We start from the raw sequence: 22,333 nt of genomic DNA on the forward strand, positions 1-22,333 counted from the left end.
ATTTTTATTTAAAAATATACTATATAGATTTAATTTATATATTTAAATACACTATTAAAGTTCAGTCTCAGAATTAACCATGCTGAATTTAGATGAAAGTAACATTTCACTAAACTACGTTGCTGAAATCAGCAACCTGCAAGTACTAAATATCATTTTAATAGCTGCCAGAAACATTCTCATAAAGAATGCCTAAAAAAGGAATGACAGAAAATTTGTAAAGGTCTGACATACCTAAAAAAAACACTTGAGGCATTGTAGCTCTGTATTTGCAAAACGCTTTGTCATGTTCATCCAGAAAATCACTTATCCTCTCCATGACAAAATTTGAGAAATTTCAACCCCAAAAGTACAAAACAACATGAAAGTCAATCTACTTCTTGAGGTTATGCCCCTAAAACTACTTTAACACCTAGTTTAATACTTTATTAGAAATATTTTGTTAGCAACTAAATTTTACAATTTCTAAGAGTCTCATAGTACAGTTATTTAAACTTATTCAATGAATTCTACCAATACAACAGTACCACTGTCTGAAGACAGTGCATATACTGCAGCAGTAACTTTGGCTTCACTTGAAATAGCTGGAAGATACGGCTGATTCCCATTATAAGATCAGACACCTGAAACGATACTAACCTGTACCTCAAGCATGAACATAAATTTGGTACCCACTGGCAGAGGATTTGGTCATTTCAGAAATGTGTGTATGTGTGACAAAGAGACAGTGCCAAAGAGAAATCCGAGAAGCTTGCAGAGAAGACAGCAAGCCTCAACTAAAAAATTATGATTGCCCAAAACACATAAGAAAGCACACACTTCATCAAGAGTAACAGATGAAGTGGCCTGAAGCCACAAGCAAAAATAACACCGTTGTTTAAAAAATTATTTTTGTTTTTGTTTCTCCGACTCAAAAATTGAACAGAGACTCAACTTCACTTGCTCATCTGCAGTGACCACAGAACAGTAGTCCACATACGTGTGCTGGATATTTAAAAAGCAGCTAAAACATAAAAAAATACTATAAAAAACAGTAATTGGGAAAATTGAAAAAAGGAGGGGAAACATTATAAACCTGTAAAAGGACACAACAAATCTCTCTCACATAAAAACTCTGCAGGAGAATGACAACTAGTTGACCAGGTCATTGTCAAAATAAACCACTTGCTCTTTCTTAAGCATACATAAGCACAAAATTTAACTTCTCTTATCTAAAAACATTCTAGACAGTATAGTTATTGCCTTCATGTCGTGAACCCCATATAAATGCCTCAAGCTTGCATATACAAGACTTAAAATAGATGAAGTGCCATTGCTTTTACTCTTCAAAAGCCAAAACAGGATGAAACTCAGTTTCATTCATGTTCTGTAGGTTGTTTTTCTGTTTTTTTTGTGTGTGTGTTCTGGGTTTGTTTTGTTTGGTTTGTTTTTTGTTTGTTTGTTTTTTTAATCACCCTCATAATCATAGCACGCAGGTCAGTAGCATACTTAAAAAGGTTTATAAAAAAAATTGTGGAATGTATCTTGTGATGTTTGTTTTCTCACCTTTCCATCCTAAAAAAAAAAGTAACTGCAATATTTTATTCTGGATGAATTTGTGTTGTTGGTGTTGGTTTTGGTTTTTTTTTTTTTGTTTTTTTTTTGTTTTGTTTTGTTTTGTTTTTTTTTTTGTTTTGTTTTGTTTTGTTTTTTTTTAATTTGAAATCAAAATGTACCGCAACACATCTTCATAGAAAGAAAGGAAGACTTCAGAAGTGCACTTTGGCCTACAGATTGTGGAGGCCTGCAAGACCCTTCAATGAACTTCTGCAGCTACTGAATATCCTAAAAATGCTGTTGGCTAAGATTTATGATCGGGAAACAAAAGCTGTCAACTATAATCTTTAGGGCCTAAAATTCAGGCATTAAGCTGAAGCCATTTAACCCCTTAAAGAAAAGGGCTGAGACCTAATATTTGACTATGAATTTTAAAGGAAATTAGTGTAGGAAGAGACAAGAAGTTGCTGCGCAGGTAACTTATATTGAGGAAAATGCTTCAGTGTTTGTATTAGATAGTCCCAAAATACTGATACATTCATGATGAAATTAATCACAGAATTCTATTCCAGATGTTAAGAGTAAAGTAAATAATCATAATCTGTATAGGGCTGAAATTCCTAGCCAGGTAGAGAGCCAGAAAGTGTTACTCCCAGATGCTTCTAACAGCAGTTTCCTCACTAGTGGTAAATACAGCCCTGTATTAAGGGCCAAAAAGAAGTAAGTACTAAAGGGAAACATCCAGAAAAGGAAACTGAAGGACAGAGAAAGATGCTTCTTTCTACCCGCTTGAAACCACTGCCTTGCTCAGCTTTAACTTTAAGGATCTGTCTTTTGCCAGAGCTCTGACTGGTCACACACAGGGTTATTTTGATAGCGGTAAAATCACGGGGTAACATACAAATCAGGTAGTGGCCACCTGTATATGTTTGACACTGTGCCTGCAACATTTGGTTTGAATTTGCTTAGGAGCTGCTTTCCGATGTCAAAAGGAGGACTTCAGAAGACAGTTGATTCTTATGAGAGTCAGGTATTGAGAGGCTAAGTGGTAGAAAAGTAGTTTTCCATCACTGAATATACTCTTCCAACTTAGGCATTTTGTAGCCTGTATGCTTGTCACTTCTCTTGAGTGAGAAAGTAGTATCACCGAGTCAGCAATCTCAGAGAAGCCCAGGAAAACCAAAACATCTTCCCCCCCATTTTCAATATGACAGTTTTGCATGCATTCTGGTCTGATTTAAGACAATGCAAAGTCAGTTTAAAGTAAAATTGCTATTATCCTCCATCTAGCTTCCCTTTGCAACATGATTATTATTGAGAATCAGTGTACCCAAGTTTCTTTGTGTTGGTCAAGCCTCTGAACATTTGATCCATTGGTCATGAATGGTATCAGTTACTCACAACTTTTTTCATATACCACCAAAGACTTGAAAGGTAATTAGAGATTTTGAATCAAGACTCTCTTAAGGTCTCCAGAATTTATTTACAAACAATAAGACTGAACCCCAGGAATCTCAGTATACTACTGACTGGTGAATATATGCAAAGCATATCCACACATTCATTTCTTAAGCATTATTTTGAAACTTTCTGAATTGAAGATTACAAATAAAGATTTGCTTTAATAATAATACAAAATGAAACAACTAAAAACAACAAGCCACAAACCCACTCAATAACATGAGATTAAATAAAATTATTTCAAAATGAGGCTTTGTATAATCAAAATTATCCATACAACTTCATCCAAGTTTCTGGCAACATTCCCATGCAGCTATTTTCACAGAAGTTTCCATATACAAACGGGGAAATTTCAGTTCTAAGGTTGGCTGAAGTTTGGCAACTTCAGAATTTCAATGCGTACACCACCACAGAAGTGCATGTCCCTTGTAAACACTGTCTCTTCAAAGAGTAAACAAAATTATGTTCAAACATTTTTCAACAACAGCCAGATTTTTGGCCTATCAAGGAGCCCTTAGCAATATATTCTGCACAACTGTCAGGCCCTGAAGTGTAAGGAATGAGTTAAATGAGTAACACTTAAAGAAGAAGGGGTTTCACTTTCTATGAATAATTCTGGAAGAGCTTCATGTGCAACAGTAAACTTGCGGTCTGTCCCTGGTATGAGCCCTGTGGAGTGTTAATAATGCTGGCTTTGGGAAGACACAAAAAAAGATTCTACTACTTGCAATTTATCAGTTCATGCTTGGTGGGGGGAGAAAGCTATTTATGGTGCCTATCTGCTGGGTAGTACAATTTTTTTTGAATATGTGATTATCTGGAAATAAAAGATTCATTTCTCTATATGTGTACGTATGCACACACATAGTCCCCTACAGACAGAGATACATCCTGTAAGTTAGCGCAAGTCTTTGTTTAAAGAACAATCAACTACAGCAGGCATCACGAGGGGAAAAAAAAAAAAAGAATGAACGCTGGCACGAAGACAAATCCGTTTGCAAGCACTGGCCTGCACTGCCTACTCTAGTTCAAGTCACAGCACGAGACTCAGTAGTTTGGACTACAGAACAGGAAAAGACCTATCTAAACATCAAAGACCACATCTCATAATCATAATACTGGTATAGAACCGTGAGCCATTGGGCTTAGGGAGGCCTGGAAAACACTGAAACCTCAAATTCTTTTGTACAAATGGGAAAGACAATAAGGGGAAAAAAAGAGGAAACCAAACATTTGTAGAGAAGGAAGAGGTCTATGTAAGTATCTCTCACTAAGTATTACCGCACCAATTCTGAATTCCAATATAAAATCAATTTATTTTGAAAGCAATCATGTATTACGATGAATGGCATGATCTGTTACAGCAGCCAGACAGCTAAAACAATTGAAAATTCATCGTGGATTCCACAACATTCACATTAGTTCAAAATTACTGGCACCAGCACAATCCACACATTTGCGTATAAACGCAGCACTGATTTCAATTGTTTCTAACCAGAGACCATTCTCCTTTGTATCTTAGTTTCTTTTTCAGATGTGGAAGGAGAGTGCATCATTCGCCGCACTTACATTTGCAGCTCTACGAAACAAGGGGCACACTTCATTTCGTATACTGATACTGCTGCACCGAATCGGGGCGGGGGGATAGGCGGGAAATGTTTGTAGAATTTCTTAGTGTTCAGTTTTACAGCAATGTGAGTCAACCCAAATCTGTCAGACCTGTCCCTCCATTACTCCAGCACACATGTGACTGATGAGTGACACCACTGAAAAATCCCTTTTTCTGGCCAGGTTACTTTTCAGATAGATATGCTTCTTGAACCAGCTCACTACCTGGCTGTAAAAACACACAGGGAAGGGTGGGACTGCTTCAGCCCAATCTTACGGTGCAGTTTAATGAATCTTTAAGTTGATTTAATAAGGTCAAACGCAATGAACACAGTGTTCCAAACTAAGCTGTCACTGCAAGTAACAGTTCTGCCACCCCAAGATTGTCATACAGCTTCTGCCAGCACAAGGAGGGGGTAGTAGGTAACTGCATAAGTCACATTGATCCAAATAAAACTAACCTTTAAAAAACCTAAGTTTTTTTGAGCAAGATTACTTCCACAATCCAGTATCCTGCAGGCCACAGACACACCTGTGTTGGCATGTGGAAAAGGATGGCCCACAAGCAAGCAGGAGTACTTCACTGGCTCAAAGCTCTGGCTTTGGTGTTTGTGCCTCCACGCATTCCAGTAGAACGAAGCACACCAGGGTTTGATTCAGGGCAATCCTCCATCCAGCTACTGGTGCAGCAGCTCCGTCCTTTCCAACTATACTACTTTCCTCCTCCTTGCCTACAGCCACTCTATGCCTCTATTTTTTACTTTTCTCTTCTTACTCTTCTCAAACTTGATTTGTTTCTATGACTTTGAGACTGCTGCTGACTCAAATAAGGCAAACAACTTTGAATCGTTATTCTCCCTGAATAGCAATGGCAACAGCAGTGAAGATGCGTAACTATCTCCTTCAGTAGCAGCATGACCTTAAGAGTACTCAAAGTAGTCAGGTACAACGCTGTCAGGATGACAAGCTTCCAAAACACAATTCTGTCACTCTATAACAAGGACTTGCATTTTCTTATTTTTAGATAAACTAACTTGCTTTTGACTATGTTAAAATACCTGCTATGCAGGTCAGCTCAGATTACTAAGCTGATTTGCAATACTCTGCATAACTAACCTGTCATTACTTACCCCTCCACCTTTTCACCTTCCTGATGAAATTATTTTTGCCCATAGCTTTGTTTTCGAGCAGAAGACTGATGAAGATGATGAAAAGCAGTGGGAAAACCCTCAACAAAATCTTTAAAAATGCAATTAATATTTTCCACATTTATAAAATTTTGAGGTGATCGGCTAGTTTTAAGATTAATTTTATGGGGATGTTGCATGATGCCAGGCTTTTAACCAAACTGTGGACAGGTGTTAAATCAGATAGTATACAGAAACTTAAACTCATCACAGCCCACATACAGACTGAAGTCGGAGTGACTCTGAAGAGTCTCAAGATGGTGTGAATTAGGGCACAGCTCCACCGTATGATTTCTCAAGAGGCAGAGCCAGTGTAAGAGAGTCCCTGAAGACATCTCTCAAACCAGCTTCACTTCTAGATAAAATGTAGTGGAGAACTCCATCCTCACAGATGTATATGGGTATCAGAAACCAATTTTAGCATCAGAAATGGAGGGGCACACAGAGCTGCAACTCCAGGATGAGTATGTTTTAATCTACATAACAAATCCAGCTCAAACCGGAATGCTCTAATCTGCACAAGAACCTAAACTAAGAACAATAGGCAAAGATGTCAAAATTAAACAAAATTAAATGGCAGCCTGTTTACTTTGTAATCTGATTGAAGGTGTTTTAATCTTTAAAGGGAAACAAAGGCTAGCATTGAAAGAGCGTAACTTTGGAAAACATTACACGCCACCCCCAGTGGGTTTAGAAACACAGTCTTTAACTTGGTTTTCACTCCCAGTTCAAAGAGATTTTTTTAACAACTTAATAGGTTTTCTACTGACCTACTTCCAGTTGTACCAATGCATATATATTCTACAAAGATATAGTTTTAGTACCTGATGAACCCTTCCATTTCCTAAAGCAAAATTCTCATGATTTTACAGCAGTCTAGACTACCAGTTTCACCTGGAACAAAGCTGAAATCTTATTTCCAGATTTCCCAATTTCCGTTAAGCTGCAGAGTTATGCCTACTTTCATATTCTACATACAATTTTTAAGAAAAAAAGGTCACTAACAGCTCACAAATACAACTCCTAGACCTTCATTTACTGACTTCACAAAAGCAAAAATAGTACTTCTTTTCTTACCACTGGAATTTTGCTCGTGATAGCAGAAGTGGAAGCTTTAGAGAAGAGATGGGTTAGAAATTTTTCAGAAATAGTGGCACATGCCAACTACATTTACAAAGGATGACCAAATAAGGTATTTAAATAAACATGTATTTTCAGCAAAAAGCTTTGAAGTTCCCTTGCATTTCTTTGTTTTGCTTTGTAAGTGAATGAATGTTAACTCTGCAGCAATTCAGTGCTGAGAAAGAACCACCTGTCAAAAACAAACATATAGGGTAGCCTTTTCCACCTCCTCCCAGAATGCTGAATTCTGTTTCTACCATCAAAAGTAAGTATTGGGTTTACTTACTTTCATTGTTATTACTGCAACCACTTAAGAATTAAACTTCCCTTCACTTATCCTACAATACGTTGTGCCATTGCACTAACAAAGGGGCATAATTTCTGAATGATTCCTCTTCACTGCTTCATGTAAACAAAGTTTTTAAAGAAAAATTGTATCCTTTCTAACTGACTAAGACATCGGGACTAAAGCCCACAGAAAGGCACCGCAGTCAGTGAGAGTTAAATGATCGAGTATCAGGTTTTACTCTTTTAAATCACAAGAAAAGAACCATTTTTATATTCCTCAAAAATTAATTTCAAATAATTCCCTACTAAATTATTACTATGGTTGATTAAATTTCAATAATGAGTTTATTATGGAGAACCATTACTACATTTTGGATAATTAAGTAAATGCATATACTTTCAAATAGTAACAGAAGAAGAACACAGAACACAAAATGATATTAAAATAACAGGATTTACCCTACTTTGACTACTCTACCTGAAAGTAGAGTAAAAATTTTAGGGAGAAATATCCAACAGCATTTTCCTTCCATTAAATTGGTAACACAAGTAAAGTCAATCAGTTTATTTTTTTCAAGGAACAACTTTTTTTAACAAACTTCTTTTCACATCCACACTATGGCATCATCATAAGGCTCAAACTGCAAATTTTTTTCATATTAAGCACTTTCTAAGTTCAATTCTACTCTCACCGCACACATTTTGCTTCAGCATTTGCACCACCATCATGATTCTAAGCAGCCAAAAGAAACAGAAAAAACAAATTATGTAAGAAAAACACTATAGAAAACATTCACTAAAGAACTTAGTAGTTGTCTTTTGATATTTTTAGTTACTTTTGAATTGCTTGTTCTTGTTGTGGGTTTTTTTTTTTCCGCATTTTTGCTTTACCCTTTCTGTAATAGCATATTGCATAAGCAGTTTTCACCAAGATGGTCAAGGAATGTAGGTATCATTTTTACTTGTTAAAAACCACCGCTTTAATTTTAAAAAGTAGTAATATTTTCAAATACCATGCACAGCCCTCTACCAGTCTGTGGGTTAAGACAGTATTAAAATTTTTTTGTGCTTTATTTTAGCTGTTTATCTCCCTTTACTGCTGTTATATGGAATGAGTTTTCATCATAAGCAGCAAAATTGATGATGGCTGGTTTCCAACAGATCTGTTCCCCACCACTCTCCTCCGAGAGGGCTGCCAACTCACTCCCTTCTGCATCTCTCACTCTCACCCTCCTGCACTACCTGCCCACCCCCCTGGATGCCGTGCCTGGGGAGGGGGCAGCACATCCCCTACAACATCTGAAACACCCGTGTGGGAATGAGTTGAATTTATTCCAGCTAGCACACGGGCTGCTGCCTTTTGAAACGTTTATCAGTGCTGGTCCATTTTCCTTTATATAAACAGAATTCGGATGTCTCTATTCTGCTTAGCACCAATTAGACAAATCTTGCATCTCTGAAACCTTTGCCCAACTGCCAGCAAGTGGTTACTCAATATTAAAAAAAAATAATTGTAAACTGCAGATCTAAAGCTATTCCCTGACGGTCAATCAAGTTATTTCCATAGAAAGTCATAAGAAAGACAGAGATTACAATTGCAGAGGAAAGGGAGTTCTTCAATGACTGCAAGCAAATGGTAATACTACTAAACAGTAACATAACTACTTTTTTTTTTTTTTAAGCATGTGCATTTTTCAGGTGCTGTAGCCAGGAAAGAAGGGGGTGGGGGAAGACTCCAGAAATATTTGATTTCTCCAAACTTTTTTAAAATGTTATTTCTCTTTCACCTTCAATGTCTGTATCAGTTCAAAAAATTATTTGTAAATAGAAAAGATATATGTCTCTCTAATGCTTATGAATGTATTTTGCCAGTACAAAACTTTTTCTCTGCTTCCACAGTTTGGAAAATTTTGATAACTCTCCTGGAGATAAATGTCATCATTTCTACCATAAGGTATTAAAATACAACACTAAAAACATAATATAAGGCCTAAAATTGCCAATAACTACACCAAGTAGTGTTTCAGCAAAAGGCGACAGTCTCTATTCATGGAAGACAATAGAGTACCATTAAGATTAGGTAGTATTACTGAGCAACCAGAAAGAAATAGGAACTCAAGAATAACTAAGACATTAAAAAGGCTAACCAGTCTTCACAGTAAATTTGAATGGATTTTTCCCCCACTGTGGCTGCAAAACTGATCCTAACACTGCAACCTCTGACACCTCTATCAGGTAAGTATGTATCTTGTGCCTCACGTAAATAAAACATATGTTTAGGATATCCCATGCTATCTAGGTACCACAAAGTTTTCAACCTTCCTTTCTAAGCAGGAACATACTTTGTGCCAATTTTATCTTTGTTTACCTTTAACAGTACTTCCGTGCTTAAGACATCTTTGCAACAGCCAAATTCTGATGTCAGCACAGCAGTGGGAATACAGTTCATTAGTTTACTGCAGCTGCAGAGCCAGCAAACACACATTGCTTTGAGTGACACCAATAATAAGCATGTGTTTTAGATTTCTAGGTAGCAAAGGTGATTAAGAAGATATTACAGTCTGGAAAAATTTCACGTACAAAGAATGTTAAACATAGATTGGGGAATAGACAAAAGTTTAGTTTCTTTAACTACCAAAATGGCTATAACATGTAATGTGAACAAATTATCTGATAATTGCCTGTTTCTCTTTTTGGTAGCAAAAGATGCACGCAGGCATTAAGCAGACAAAATAATATGAATTGATTCAAGTAGACAAGGAAGAAAAGTAACCTCAGATGATGTTTGATTTCCTTTCCTATCAGTCATCTCCATATTAGTCTGCAAACCAAGGGATAATTTTTCTTTCACTTCATAGCACTGTTGTAAGATGAGTCTTTGAGCATAGCTAAGGCTCCTGCTGTTTTGCAAACTTGTATGCATACAAACTCGTCATAAGAATGCAGTGGTATGTCGAAGGATTTTGTATCCAAACTTCATTTAAAATATTTGAATAGACAAGAAGTCTCCCGCATTATACCATAAAAATACATACTGACAGGTACACCCACCTAAAGTAAGTGATTTATATGATTAAAGCATGGCACTTATACTGAATACAACATCAGTTCAGCTCAGCTCTGCCGCAACCTTCCAGTGTAACCTTAAGAAATAATTAAGCTTCAACAACTCTTCAAGTTTCAATTTCAATGAATGCTGTTTCTTCATAGAAGGGGGGCAAAACCAGAAATTCCTAATTTACTATCTGTCAGTTGTTATTTTGTATGCTTTTATCACAACAACTCTTATTCATCTCTCTTCCAAGGTAAACAATCCTATACTTCACAAACCTCTAGTCCGTCTCCTCAATCCTAATGTTAATACGGTATTCGTAAGTGATTACATAACTTCCTTTTTTTTTCCTTAAAAAAAAAAATAAAAAAAAAAAAACCTCAAAAAACCCCAAACTTGAAGCCATTACTTCATTCAGTCCACAGAAAGGACTTGCTCTGGAGTTAATCAAGGTTGTTTGGTAGAGGAGCGTATTGCCCAAAGGCCACCATTCTTATTTACTGAAGCTGGAAGACTGTAACCAAAGGAAGATATTGCAAGAAAGGAATATTCTGTGCCATGTTTTAAAACAGTTAAGCCTGAAGACTTGCATGCTAGCTTTCCACCTATTACAAAGTTTATATACGATGCCTGTTAAACAGCCTATGACAATGTTTTCACAGAAAACATTCATCATTTTCTGGGTTCTTAAGCAGAGACTATGAGGCCTGGTTTACACAAGTGCTAGGCTCTCAGAAATGTAACTGTAATCAAAGGAACTTGTGGTGTGAACATGTGAAGTGCAACAGAATGCACAGTCACTTCAGAACTCACATTTTACAAAAGGCCAAGTCAGGCATATGAAGTCAACTTGTCTTTCTTGTGTTTGGGTTTGTTTTTTTTCCTCTCAGTAGCTCTTCAGTACCCCATCTTTTAAACTGTGATTAACATCATGTCCTCATCTCACAAAAAAGCATTCGCACAAGAGTAAAATTAATAATTTTTTGAGGTTTATAATATAATAAATGAGGGCATAAGGAGTTCTCAACTAGTCTGTCCATTTTGGTGGTCAATCATCAGAAGTTATCATTCCTAATTCAGCAACCTCTATTTTTCCACCTTTCAAATTTGGGCTGCTTTTCTTTCACAATATATTTATCTTCTTGTTGCCAGGAAACTATTAGAATAATATTGTACATGTGAATTTGCCATTAATTACTGATGCACTTGTAACAAAAGAAAATTATCAGATAGAAAACCAAGAGTCTCATCATCAATCAATTTGAAATTAAGTAACATCTGGGTGAACTGGGTGAGCCTACATGGTCTATTTCTCTAAGGATTGATTAAATTGGGACATTTACAAAGCAAACACTAATATTCCATTGGAAAAAAAAAATCAGAACAACACTTCTTCTCTGACTAGTGGCCTGCCCTAGTTAATGAAAAACTTGATTGTTTTAAGAGTCAAACTAATTAAAAAGATTAAACTACGAGCAAAATCAAATTAGAAATTTGGCTTTAGGCTTATGTGGCCAGCAATAGCTCAAGAACATTGCAAACTGCAGTCTGAAGTTAAATACAATTAATGGAAGTTTTAAAATTGTTAGAATAATTAACTGCGGATCATTTGTGTAACCTGGCTATATGACCTCCACAAAACTACTTATAATTCTCAAATGTAAGCATGTAAGCACATGCAAGTCGGAGGTCTAAGCCATGAAAATACCCATGTCATCTAAGTCTTGACAGTGAATAGTATTTATTAACTAATACAATCCAACATACTTAATATGTATACCTTTTCCCCTCAAGCATACCAAATTCTAGTGTATGACATAATATAAAATAGATTTTCTTCTCCCAGATGATACTCTAACTTATATTTTTTAGTTTCTTTCAAAATAACTACCTAAGTATATCCAGGTCAGATCAAAGGTCTGTCTAACTACACAATCTCAGAGAGTGGCCATTAACTTACACAGAAATATCAGGGTGAGTAAAGAGCAATTTTTTTTTTTCCTCTCACATACCTCCAGCCTATTCAAAAACATTTAAGTAGCAAAAATGTAACCTTTCTCAGTTTTAACATTAGGTAACAGATGCCTAAAAAACACCAGTGCATAATACGATAAATTATTAGCATTAACTATTTGTAGTGATATGAGGATAATCTTCCCCAGATAAAGACACAACAGGCCCAACCACAAAGAGGCCAACATCTAATAATCAGAGGAACACGCAGAAAGACAATGGGAAGAAGGAGAGGGAGTGTTTGTTTCACTCGGGCACAAATACATATCAGATAACTAAGAAATGCCATGGGACAACATAAGAAAGACTTCAAGGCACACTAGGAGTGCTAACTTCTCCAAACAATCACAAGCTAGGCCTTGGGGTGGGGTGGCTGGGGGAGAATTGGGGAGAGGGTGGAAGGGAGTATGTGTGTGTGAGTGTGTGCAAATCAAAAGAAACTTTCACAGAAAATGTCTTGCCAGACTGTCACCATGGGAAAAGCAACAAGACTACCAGACTAATTGAAAAAACAAAAGGAAAAACACTCCCCCCCAAAAAAAGAAAAAAACCCAGAAAATAGAATACTAACCCCAGCTATGATAAAGAAGAACTATATCACCCTCAATAAATTCTAACCTATAAAACTCTTAATTTCACAAAGACACGTTTTTACACTGCCTTAAACCTTTGTTAAAAATCTCTACGCTGAAAGTAATTCATCACTCCTTTTCCTTTGGAAGGTTTCAGAAACTTCCTTTTTTTTTTTTTTGTACTTTTGTATCTTTAGTGTCTGATTAAATGTGCTTTTTACAGATTTTATGAATTAGCGTTGCTTACACTGATATCTATAGGTAAAATAAAACACTGCACTATAAATGTCTCCCTTTTTTCTACAGACTGGTACTGCACTTTTACCAAACTTAAAAAATCTAGCAAGTGAGACAGTTTTGCAGAAACAATGCAAAAGTCCCCATCTCCATCTCAAAAGATAACATTTGCAAACTTTCACGTTCAAATCGATTCTGAAGTTCCTTCAACACTCTTAAGGCAGGACTGCCACAGAAAAAAGTTGCTTTTTCCCCTATACCAGCACAAGCATTTGTGAGCTCTCATGATAAATCAGGCAAGGAAATGATCCAAGCTAAAATTAACACAGGTTTGCTTTTTTTTTCCCCCTCCGAAGTTTTAACCCATATCTGTTCACCCATCCATTTTGGCATACTGCAAAACAAAATGCTTGTAGAGAGGGTACAGAGCAGAGGTTGGGACAAGCAGCAGATCCCCACTTCTTTCAGTGGCAGTTCTGGCTTTGCCTAGAAAGGCTGTTTAAGTCAGTCTCTGAGAAACTCTATGCATTTTGGATTGATGGGGTTATTTTTAGTATATCTGACAATTAAGTACACTGCTATTAATCTTATTTATAATGATGACAAGGTTATATATAAATATATAAATGACATCAAAATATTCTCTTGTGACCACAGACAGTTGTATCTGAGATTTAATAGTTTACTGACAACAACATACAAGTCTGGAGTTCGACAAGGCAGTAAAATACAGTTAATTTTGAAAAAAATTTACGTAGTCATAGAGAAGCTTTGCAGTAAAGCAGATGCTGAGTTTCTAAGACTTCTTTCAACCTTCAACTATCTTACGGGAAGAAATATAATATTGCTAGTACAACTGTTCTCAACTTGTATTTAGTAGCTGGCTCGATTTTGGAACTGAAGAAGGACTACTTGGGTGCCTTAGAATTGTTCACTGTTTCCTACTTCTATCGCTTCAACAGATAAAAGTTATCACCTCTCGCCACAAGCCATATAAAATTGACAAGCATTTGACTTACAGCCCTGAAACCAATCACTATGTAACTTGAACAGTTGCACTGTAAAGAGGAACATTAGCCAAAAAAAAAAAAAAAAAAAAATCATTCTGTAGTCAAAGTACAGGAAGCCTTAACTCTCTGCGCTACATGCTAGCTGCCTAGTTTTGTTAAATGGACACTTGTCCCCAGCCACAGCACACCACAGTTAAAAACACTTCTTCAATAACTGGAATTATACATCACATACTGTCCCATTCCAAGAAGGCACCAACCCATCAACGTAATCTAACCCACCAGAAACCACCTTTGACTCCATTAAGCACCTGAACTGGTGTTTTATTCATCATACATATGCAATGCAGAGGCTTTTCCTTTCTACATCTCTCAGAATTTTCAATACTTCCATTTTCAGGACAGCACTAATGTTATCATACAGATCTATCAAAACACTGTAAACGAATCTGGCCTACATTTTATTACCCACAACCCCAAGCAGAAGGAAGGAAAGGATAGAAAAACATTCTTTTTAAAAGTCCTTGGCACAAAAGCTGCTGCTCAGGCACTATGGGACAGGTGCCCAGAACGTCTCAAGTTCCAATAAGAAAAGCCTTCATTACGAGAAGAGGTCTGGACACAAAAATACAGATGTGATATCACAAGAGTTGCTAATAAGGACACAAATTTGTAACCAATGAAGTTGACCATGACTTCAATAAGCTGAAAGAACAAAAATTTGCAGAAGCTGACCCAAAGCCTGGTGGCCAAAACAACAAGTTACACTCGCATCTTCTGTAAGAGACACAGAGCATCTTTAGCTCATCCATGGCCAAGAAGGCGGCAAAAACCCTACAGTTTCAAGGACTGATTAATGCCTGAATTTGTACATTCTGCTAAAGCTGGCTTTTAACATTAAATCATATTCAAAGTTGTAGAAAGTTATCTTTTAATTGAACAAAACTTTTTCAAGCATTTCCATCCCAAGCACTGCATCATCGTAATATTCCACATGCCAAAGTGAATTTTTTTTATAAATCAAGTTGTTGTAAAGATTTGGATTTCATAAATAAAGATTCTATACATGTCTGTACAAAAACATAAGGTAAAAAATACTTTTTGGTTTAGTTCTAAACTGTGCAGTACTTCCAATTTTCCTGATGCTTCAGTAAAGCCCATATCTGAACAAAAATTTTCCTCAAACTCAGATTAAGCAGTACCAATAAGATAAGAAAAATCTTCCTCTAGGATCTTCTCCTGTAACCGGCAATATTCCACTGGAGTTTTGAAAATACTAGGCTGGACTTGTCCATTCAATAATTTTCAAAACTGTAATTGGATAAGGCTTGTTTTCAAAGAAACGACTGATATGTGCCTTGCTGCTTTGAAAGCAAAGCACAAAGCCTACATTCTCTTCACATTTATAGGTAAGACATTTTTTGATGTATTGACTAGCCGAGACCATGATTTCTGTTTTTCAATCTTTGTGGGGTCACTGTTGTGATGGGAAACAGATCAGATAAGAGAATATTCCCAATCTCTAAAAAATTATTACTACAACTCCACCCTGGGCACAGGACCAAACCCCAGGTTACGACAACTTTCTGGTCCAAAGACCATGGCGTTAACAAATGAGCTGTGCCAATATTTGACAAATACTCAACTTTATTCTCTATTTTCAGCACAGAGTTAAGAAATAATACTACTGTATCACAGTAGTATTTCATGTTTCCAGGGGAAAAAGGGATTAAAAAAATAAAAAACAGAGATAAGCCTCACAGTCACCCAGGATGCTGTCAAGAAAGCAGAGAAGATGCTTTTCTAACAGTCCCTTTTGCTTATGAAAATTTAGCAACTTTGCCAAGCACCAGTTATACTCAATAGGAAAGAAACAATATGCATTATATGAAATTGCAAAATCTGAGGCAGGTTTTACATATGAAACAATTTCAAAATTCCATCTACAAACTCCAGAAATTCATCTTTGCTGTTTGTGAACAGCGCTATCTTTCCAGTCAAGAATACCCTTAACTAGATCTACTTGTTTCCCCTGCGCATTTATGCTTGCTGAAAGTGCTGGAACCCACAAAAACCTTCTAGCTTACCAACAAAAATCTTCGGTAACATATCCTGCAATTGTTACTTATGATTCCACTTCAGACCTCTCTCCAAAACTGTGGATGTATTTCACATACAAATTAGCAGCTTAATGTATCACCTCTGGCTTTGAGAGAACTTACAAGAGTACAGTCACGAATTACAAAAATAACTCCGCCTCTTTTAAGGAAAAGCAAGGAAGTGGTATTCCCATAAAGGCCTGCAGGCAAAAAGGAGACGTTTCAACTATGACAAGGAAACAGTTCTCTGGCAGTTCTCCTTTCCCGTGATGAAATGTTTACCTTAAGAAGCAAAAATTGCAGGGAAGGGGATGGTGGTCAAGATTGCTCACCTTTAACCGTTTAACCACCTCATCGTTGGTAATTTTGTCCGTAATCTCCTTCACTCCAGGAGGATAGTAGATGATTTTACCATCGGCAGCAGGTTTTGGTTGGGTAGCAGGGAAGTCCATCCTGGTGCTGCTGGTTATAAACTTTCCTTCTCCACAGTCCTCTACCGGCCTCTATCGGTCAGAAAACAAAAGTTCAGCAGAATGGAAACGACTTTCTAACCCTCTTTTTCCATTTCTCACCCTCAATTCGCAGAAGGCCCCGGTTATCACCTCGCCGGCTGCGCCCCCCGCCGCTGCCCCCGCCGCATCCCCCCGCCCCGGGCGACGCTGGAGCGAGGCCCGGCCCGCCGCCGCCCCCCACAACTCTGGGCCCTCCATTCCTCTCCGGCGCCTCCTTTCATTGCGGGGCTGCTCCAGCCCAACACTGTTAGTTCGGAGCCGACGATTTTACAATGAAATTTCGGGCTCGATCGAAGGATGCCCCGGGGCCGAGCGCTCGTTACGGCCCGCGGGAGGGGCCGGGGGGTGCAATTCCCGGCCCCGGGGGGGGCTTCGGAGCCGGCACACCGGCCCCGGAGCCGGGAGACGAGGCCTAAACAGTTAGGCCTCAAAACTATCAGGAGGCAGAGAAACCAACAGGAGAGGGGGAGGGAGGGAGAGAGGCGGCGGCGAGCACAAACAAAACACCCCCGCCGGCCCCCCCGCCCGGCAACGAGCCCCCCGCCCGCCCCCCCTGCGGCGGCGGGAGCCCCCCCGGGGAGGGGGCCTGGCCACTCTCCACTTTCCATTTGTTCCCGCAACTTCAGGTCCCCTCAGCCCCTCGCCCCGCCGCCCCTCCTCGCCCCACCGCCCCGCACCCGGCCGGGCCCACAAAGAGCCCCCCCACCCCCGCGCACACACCCCCGCCGGCCACGGGCGACGGGGAGGAGGGGAGCGGGGACGGGGGGAAGCGGGACCCGGAGCCGCCTTTACCTCATGCAGCTCCGGAAGGTGCAGCATTGAGTAGCCTCCGTGCCGGGTGGTCCTCGCCGCTCCGCCGCCACCCCCGCCGGCCGCTGCCCTGGCTGCTCCCGCCGCCTCCCTGCTCCGCGGTGCGGCGGCGGCTCCTGCTCGGGGAAGGGTGGGGGGAGGGGGAGGCTGCTCGGTGGCGGCAGCGGCGGCGGCGGCTGGGGAGAGGGGGAGGCTCCGGCGGAGCGTGCGCCGCGGGGACACAGTGCCGCTCTCCGTCCGGCCGGGGAAGAACAGCCCGGGAGGAGGCTCCGCGCCGCCCCCCTCCCCCTGCCCGCCCGCCCGCCCTCGGGCCTGGGGCCGGGCCCGGGCCCGCAGCGCCGCCCAGCCAGGATCCCCCAGCCCCGGGGCAGGGGCGAGGCCGGCCAGTAAGTCTCGTACGCCGCCGAGCCCCGCGCAGGGCGGTGGCGGCGGCGGCCAGTACCGGGCGCGGCCGCCGCAGCGCTGCCTGCCGCTTGGCGCCAAAACCCCTGGAGCGGCCGGGCCAGGCGGGCCGCCGCCTCAGGGCCGCCCTCAGGCCGGGCCCCGACCTTACGGGGCACTTCTCCTGGGCGGCGGGGGGCAACGGGCGGCTCCGAGGGCGAGGCCTGGGCAGCGTGGGGCCGGCTGCCGGGATTGCCGGGGCGGGGGCCGGCGAGTTCCCGGCTGCAGGGCGGCAGCGCCGTGTGCGGGAGAGGGAGAGACATGTTTGTGCTTCCTCACGGATCCGGGCTGCTCATGGCTGCGCGGTCTCGTCTGGCCGGTCCCTCAGGCAGCTGGTGCCGCTGGTGAGGCCTGGTCGGCGTGATAAATAAGAAAATGGGGGGAAGCGGTGTGTGTGGTGGCACGGAGAGTGCGGTGGCAGGTAGGAGTAAATAGCCCTTCTTCAGACAGGTGGGGGCGAAGAGCAGCATCCACGCATCAAGGTCCATTTTTTTTCTTTCTTCGTTATTGAGAGATGAGTTTCTCAAACGTTAATTTAGTTATAAAGCTTCAGGAGAAACTTGAATATGCAGACCAAAGGAGCCCTCGCCAGCCAACTCAGGAAATCCTTCCATGCAAAATGTCTGTAATTTAATATTCTTTCATATTTCCAAGAGATGGGGTATGTCTGGAAAGTAAGTAGCAAAGTGGGATATATCTGTCTGTTTTGAATCTGCATTATGTGCCCTGCATGTCTGAAGTAGAAAAGTGTTTTCCAGATGCCCGCCCTGCTCAGAGAAGGTGCGTGACAACTGAAAGTTGACTTTTAACTGATCAAGACTAATTTAGGGTCTTCAACTGACTTTTCTTGGTTACTCGAACTGTCTAGAAGTATGATTCTTCTCGGTTTTGAAAATCTCTAATGCATTTTCTATCGAGCAAATTAAAGGTGGGCGGCTGGGACCAGTCTGTGTGGAGGGACAGGTTTCTCCACAGGGACTGCGTGTGTGTGACAGGGGCTTTGCTGGGCACAGCAGAGGGGCTGGCACGGCCTGCCAGTCACACAGGGAAGATGCAGGAGGGTGAGGCGATGGGAAAGGGGTAAGTAAGATTATGGTGAAGTATGCCAAATTTCAGATTTACAAGGTGTGGGAGGAAAACGTACAAAGACTGAGATGCTCTCAAGTACTTCTGGTGTAATAGCATGTGGGTAGGAAATTTCTCACCTACACCTGTATTCCTTGTCTCCCTGCAGTGTTGTCCTAGAGATCTCAGACACTGATTTGGAAATCTAGATGGGTGCCGCCAGACAAGGCGTTTAAATCTGGCTGCGAGTCCAGGCTTAGATAAAATGATTCTCTCTAGGCTTCAGGATCAATGGATTGGGGCATTCGCAATGGACAGGTGACCGTAAGAGTGGGATACACAATTCAGTTTTAACAAGGTTGTACTGATTTAATAAACAAATAAAGCCAACACCAAGCATTTAATCTTTTTCCTAAACCAAACTTCAGAGGCCATTTAGATTTGCCTTAGAGCTGAAGTACTTAGGCTAGCTATCAACTCTTATTTGTTGTCAATAAACTAGTAGGTACTGTCAGAACTATTATACTGTTAACAAATTTGTTTTTTTTATCCTTACATTTGTTACATTAGGTACTTTGCTTCCTAAATCAAATTACTAATATAAGCAATTAATTTGGTGTAGATTCCTTATTTTTAATACACTTGTATTAACACAATAAATCAGAAACAAATCCTAGAAGATTATTCTGTAACTGAAAAAAAGAAAATATGTATCAAAAACCTGTAAGAGCTGTCTTCAATTTAAACAGGAAAAGAGAGAATGTAACTTAGTAAAAATGATGCAAGAAATAAATTTGAAGTGAACTTCGCTGAGGTTTTTTTATGACCCAAGCATAAAGCTAGGAAGATATTAGGCAGGCTTCTCCTTGGGTATTGAAGTATTACGGGTGTCATATTCTAGAAATTTTACCTAAATCTCTAAACTTTCTGGTTTTTAATGTTTATTTTGAAGTATTATTTTCTTGTTATTGAAAAGCGGTCTTTTATGTATATCATTGATGTGGCCTGTAATGTCATAATGTTTTCTTGTAATCTTGTGGTTACGAGTTTTTCACAAAGTGACACCATCTTTACCTTGAAATTTTTACACAACAGGTCGTGAAGTAGGAATAGGAATGAAAAGATAGAGGGCTATACTCCCACAACTTGTTTTTAGTCGAAGTTAAGGACAAACACAGTGCAGAGCCTCTAGTATGCACTTGTAGTCACTTTTACTTTCCACTGAAGAATAAGGTAAACTCTTGCATTCTAAGGCATATGTACACGGTAACTAACGTGTAGTTAGATGTGGCAGTTCAAAGATTTCACTTGAAAGTGCCAGGCAAAGTTTGCTCATTTAATTGAAATTCTATTTCATCTTGAGCAAGTTGGTTGTGAAGCCCTACACTGGAGTACTCTTGGTTGTGGACCAAGATCTCTCTATCTTCTTGCAGACTTCAGAAGTCAACGATTACTGTGGCATAATGTTTGAAGATTTTTAATTCTCAGGATTTCATATCTGTAATGTAACATAGAAAAAGTCCTGAAATACGTCAGTGGAAAGCTGAGTATCTAGGAGAGGTTCACACTAGATTTCTGCTTTCACAAGTAATGATTAGTCAGCAGTATGAAAATTTTGACCACCTGTCAGCATCAATGTTGTCGGAGTCCTTAACCATTGTACGGTTTCTACTGGTAGACTTTCATTCCTGGTATAATTTACTGTCTGACTGTAGGTTCACACAACCTTGCTGACATACCCTAGGTCCACAGGGGGACTATTTTGCCAGCATTCTAGTGTAAAACTGTCAGAGCCCTCTTAGGATAGCCATTAATGTAGATGCTGTTAGTCGGATATATAGTGTTTTGAATGTGCCTTAGGCAAATCATGATCAGCAAAGTGGTTGAGAGAGGAGTAGGTGCAATTCTATAATCATGGGTTGATTAGGCAATGGTCCACCTTTTCTCAGAAGAGAAGCAATGGGATTTGTACTTCTGCACCATTTGAAATTCTAAAGGGCTAAAACAAAGCGTGTGGTTCTGATATCGCACCCAATTAAGGGAGGTATGAATGAACACTTAACTGCCAATTAGCTTGAATATATGCATGGCATTTTCAGAATGTGCAAACATAAAAGCTTCAGATAATCTGACCTGTGATACTCTTAATCTGAATAGTACTGAAATCTGCTCGCAGATATGATTACAGCTGCTAGTGTCTGGTTTGTTGCCTTTGCTTGTTTGACCTTCACCCTTCTAATTTCAGCAAGCAGCTGAGATCTGACTTGGACTCTGCTTCTTGTACAGCTGTAGCCAGGTTCACATGATCCCTTGGGTTTTAATGGATGGCTCTGTCTAACAGTAAGACCCAGTCCTTTAGTATTTACCCAGATTTTATTGAGTCCCTACCTGGACAAATTTGTGTTGGAATTTATTTACTTTTACTCCCATTATTTTTATTAGAATGTATTTACTCCAATCCATTTGTTTGTTTATTAATATATTTTAGACTATGCCGCAAGTGTAATTTATAAGCAGACTGAAATAAAGGGTACTGAACACTCTTGTGGGGCAGTCTTGTGGGGTGCATCTTTCTCTGTATCCTGCCAGGAGAGGTTAGAGGAAAGTATCAAGAAAAGAAGAATGTGGTGTTTTTACTGGTAGGGGAAATAATGTAGCACAAGATTTTCAGAACAAAATGGCTTTCAGGTGAAACCGAAGAGAGTACGGAGTGATTACTTTATGCACAGAAAATCCCTTAATTCATGTTGATTAAATTAAGCTATGCACACATGTTTCCAGGAACAGCTTAATGGTTGTCCTCAGGTCTTTGTTAGTACAGTAAGCATGGATATCAATAATGATCAAGAACTGGTTGTATCAAGACACAACAGTGTGTCATGAACTGCAGAATAAGTCATATCTGTCAGTCAACTGGGCAAACAAGTAAGAAATCCTATCTGGTAGGTTAGGAAAGCACTAAAGCACTTGTCTTCCTAATAATAGCTATGCTCTTGAAAGCTCCTGCTTTGCAGAACCAGGTGGTGGAGTGTGGTCCTTAACTATTAAATTTTTTATATCACAGTCAAATAGGTCAAAAGGGGAGGAGGAAAAAAAAGCTTAATTATTTGTTTTTGACTCTAGCATTTAGCCAGTTTTTTTATATCTAGCAGGTTGCTTTCTGGCAGGTTGCAGGTTGCTTCCTAATCATGAATGTGGGGCATATTTATTTTTCCAATGATACACATTTTTTCCTGCAATACACCAGTTCAGAGGAACTCAGTAAAAATCAAACCCTGGAAAATAGTTTTTTTGTCCTCAGTTTTGCACAGAAGTTTTCT

At 39.8% G+C, this 22,333-nt stretch overlaps 1 protein-coding gene across 2 annotated transcripts in view; it reads right to left on the bottom strand.

Annotated features, from left to right (window-relative positions):
* Nucleotides 1-17,516, bottom strand: part of PDS5A (PDS5 cohesin associated factor A) — an 87,422-nt gene extending 69,906 nt beyond the window's left edge. Inside the window, exons 1-2 of one of the 2 annotated variants that reach the window (XM_059818194.1) lie at nucleotides 17,490-17,516; nucleotides 16,518-16,688 (exon numbers count right to left, since the gene is read on the bottom strand). In XM_059818194.1, the coding sequence (XP_059674177.1) occupies nucleotides 16,518-16,688; nucleotides 17,490-17,516 (198 nt within the window). Of the gene's footprint in view, nucleotides 1-16,517; nucleotides 16,689-17,489 lie in introns of those variants that run through there. The other variant, XM_059818195.1, reaches the window with a different exon arrangement.
* Nucleotides 17,517-22,333: the final 4,817 nt, after the last annotated feature.

Source organism: Gavia stellata, chromosome 5 (assembly GCF_030936135.1).
Source record: "Gavia stellata isolate bGavSte3 chromosome 5, bGavSte3.hap2, whole genome shotgun sequence".
Taxonomy (NCBI): domain Eukaryota; kingdom Metazoa; phylum Chordata; class Aves; order Gaviiformes; family Gaviidae; genus Gavia; species Gavia stellata.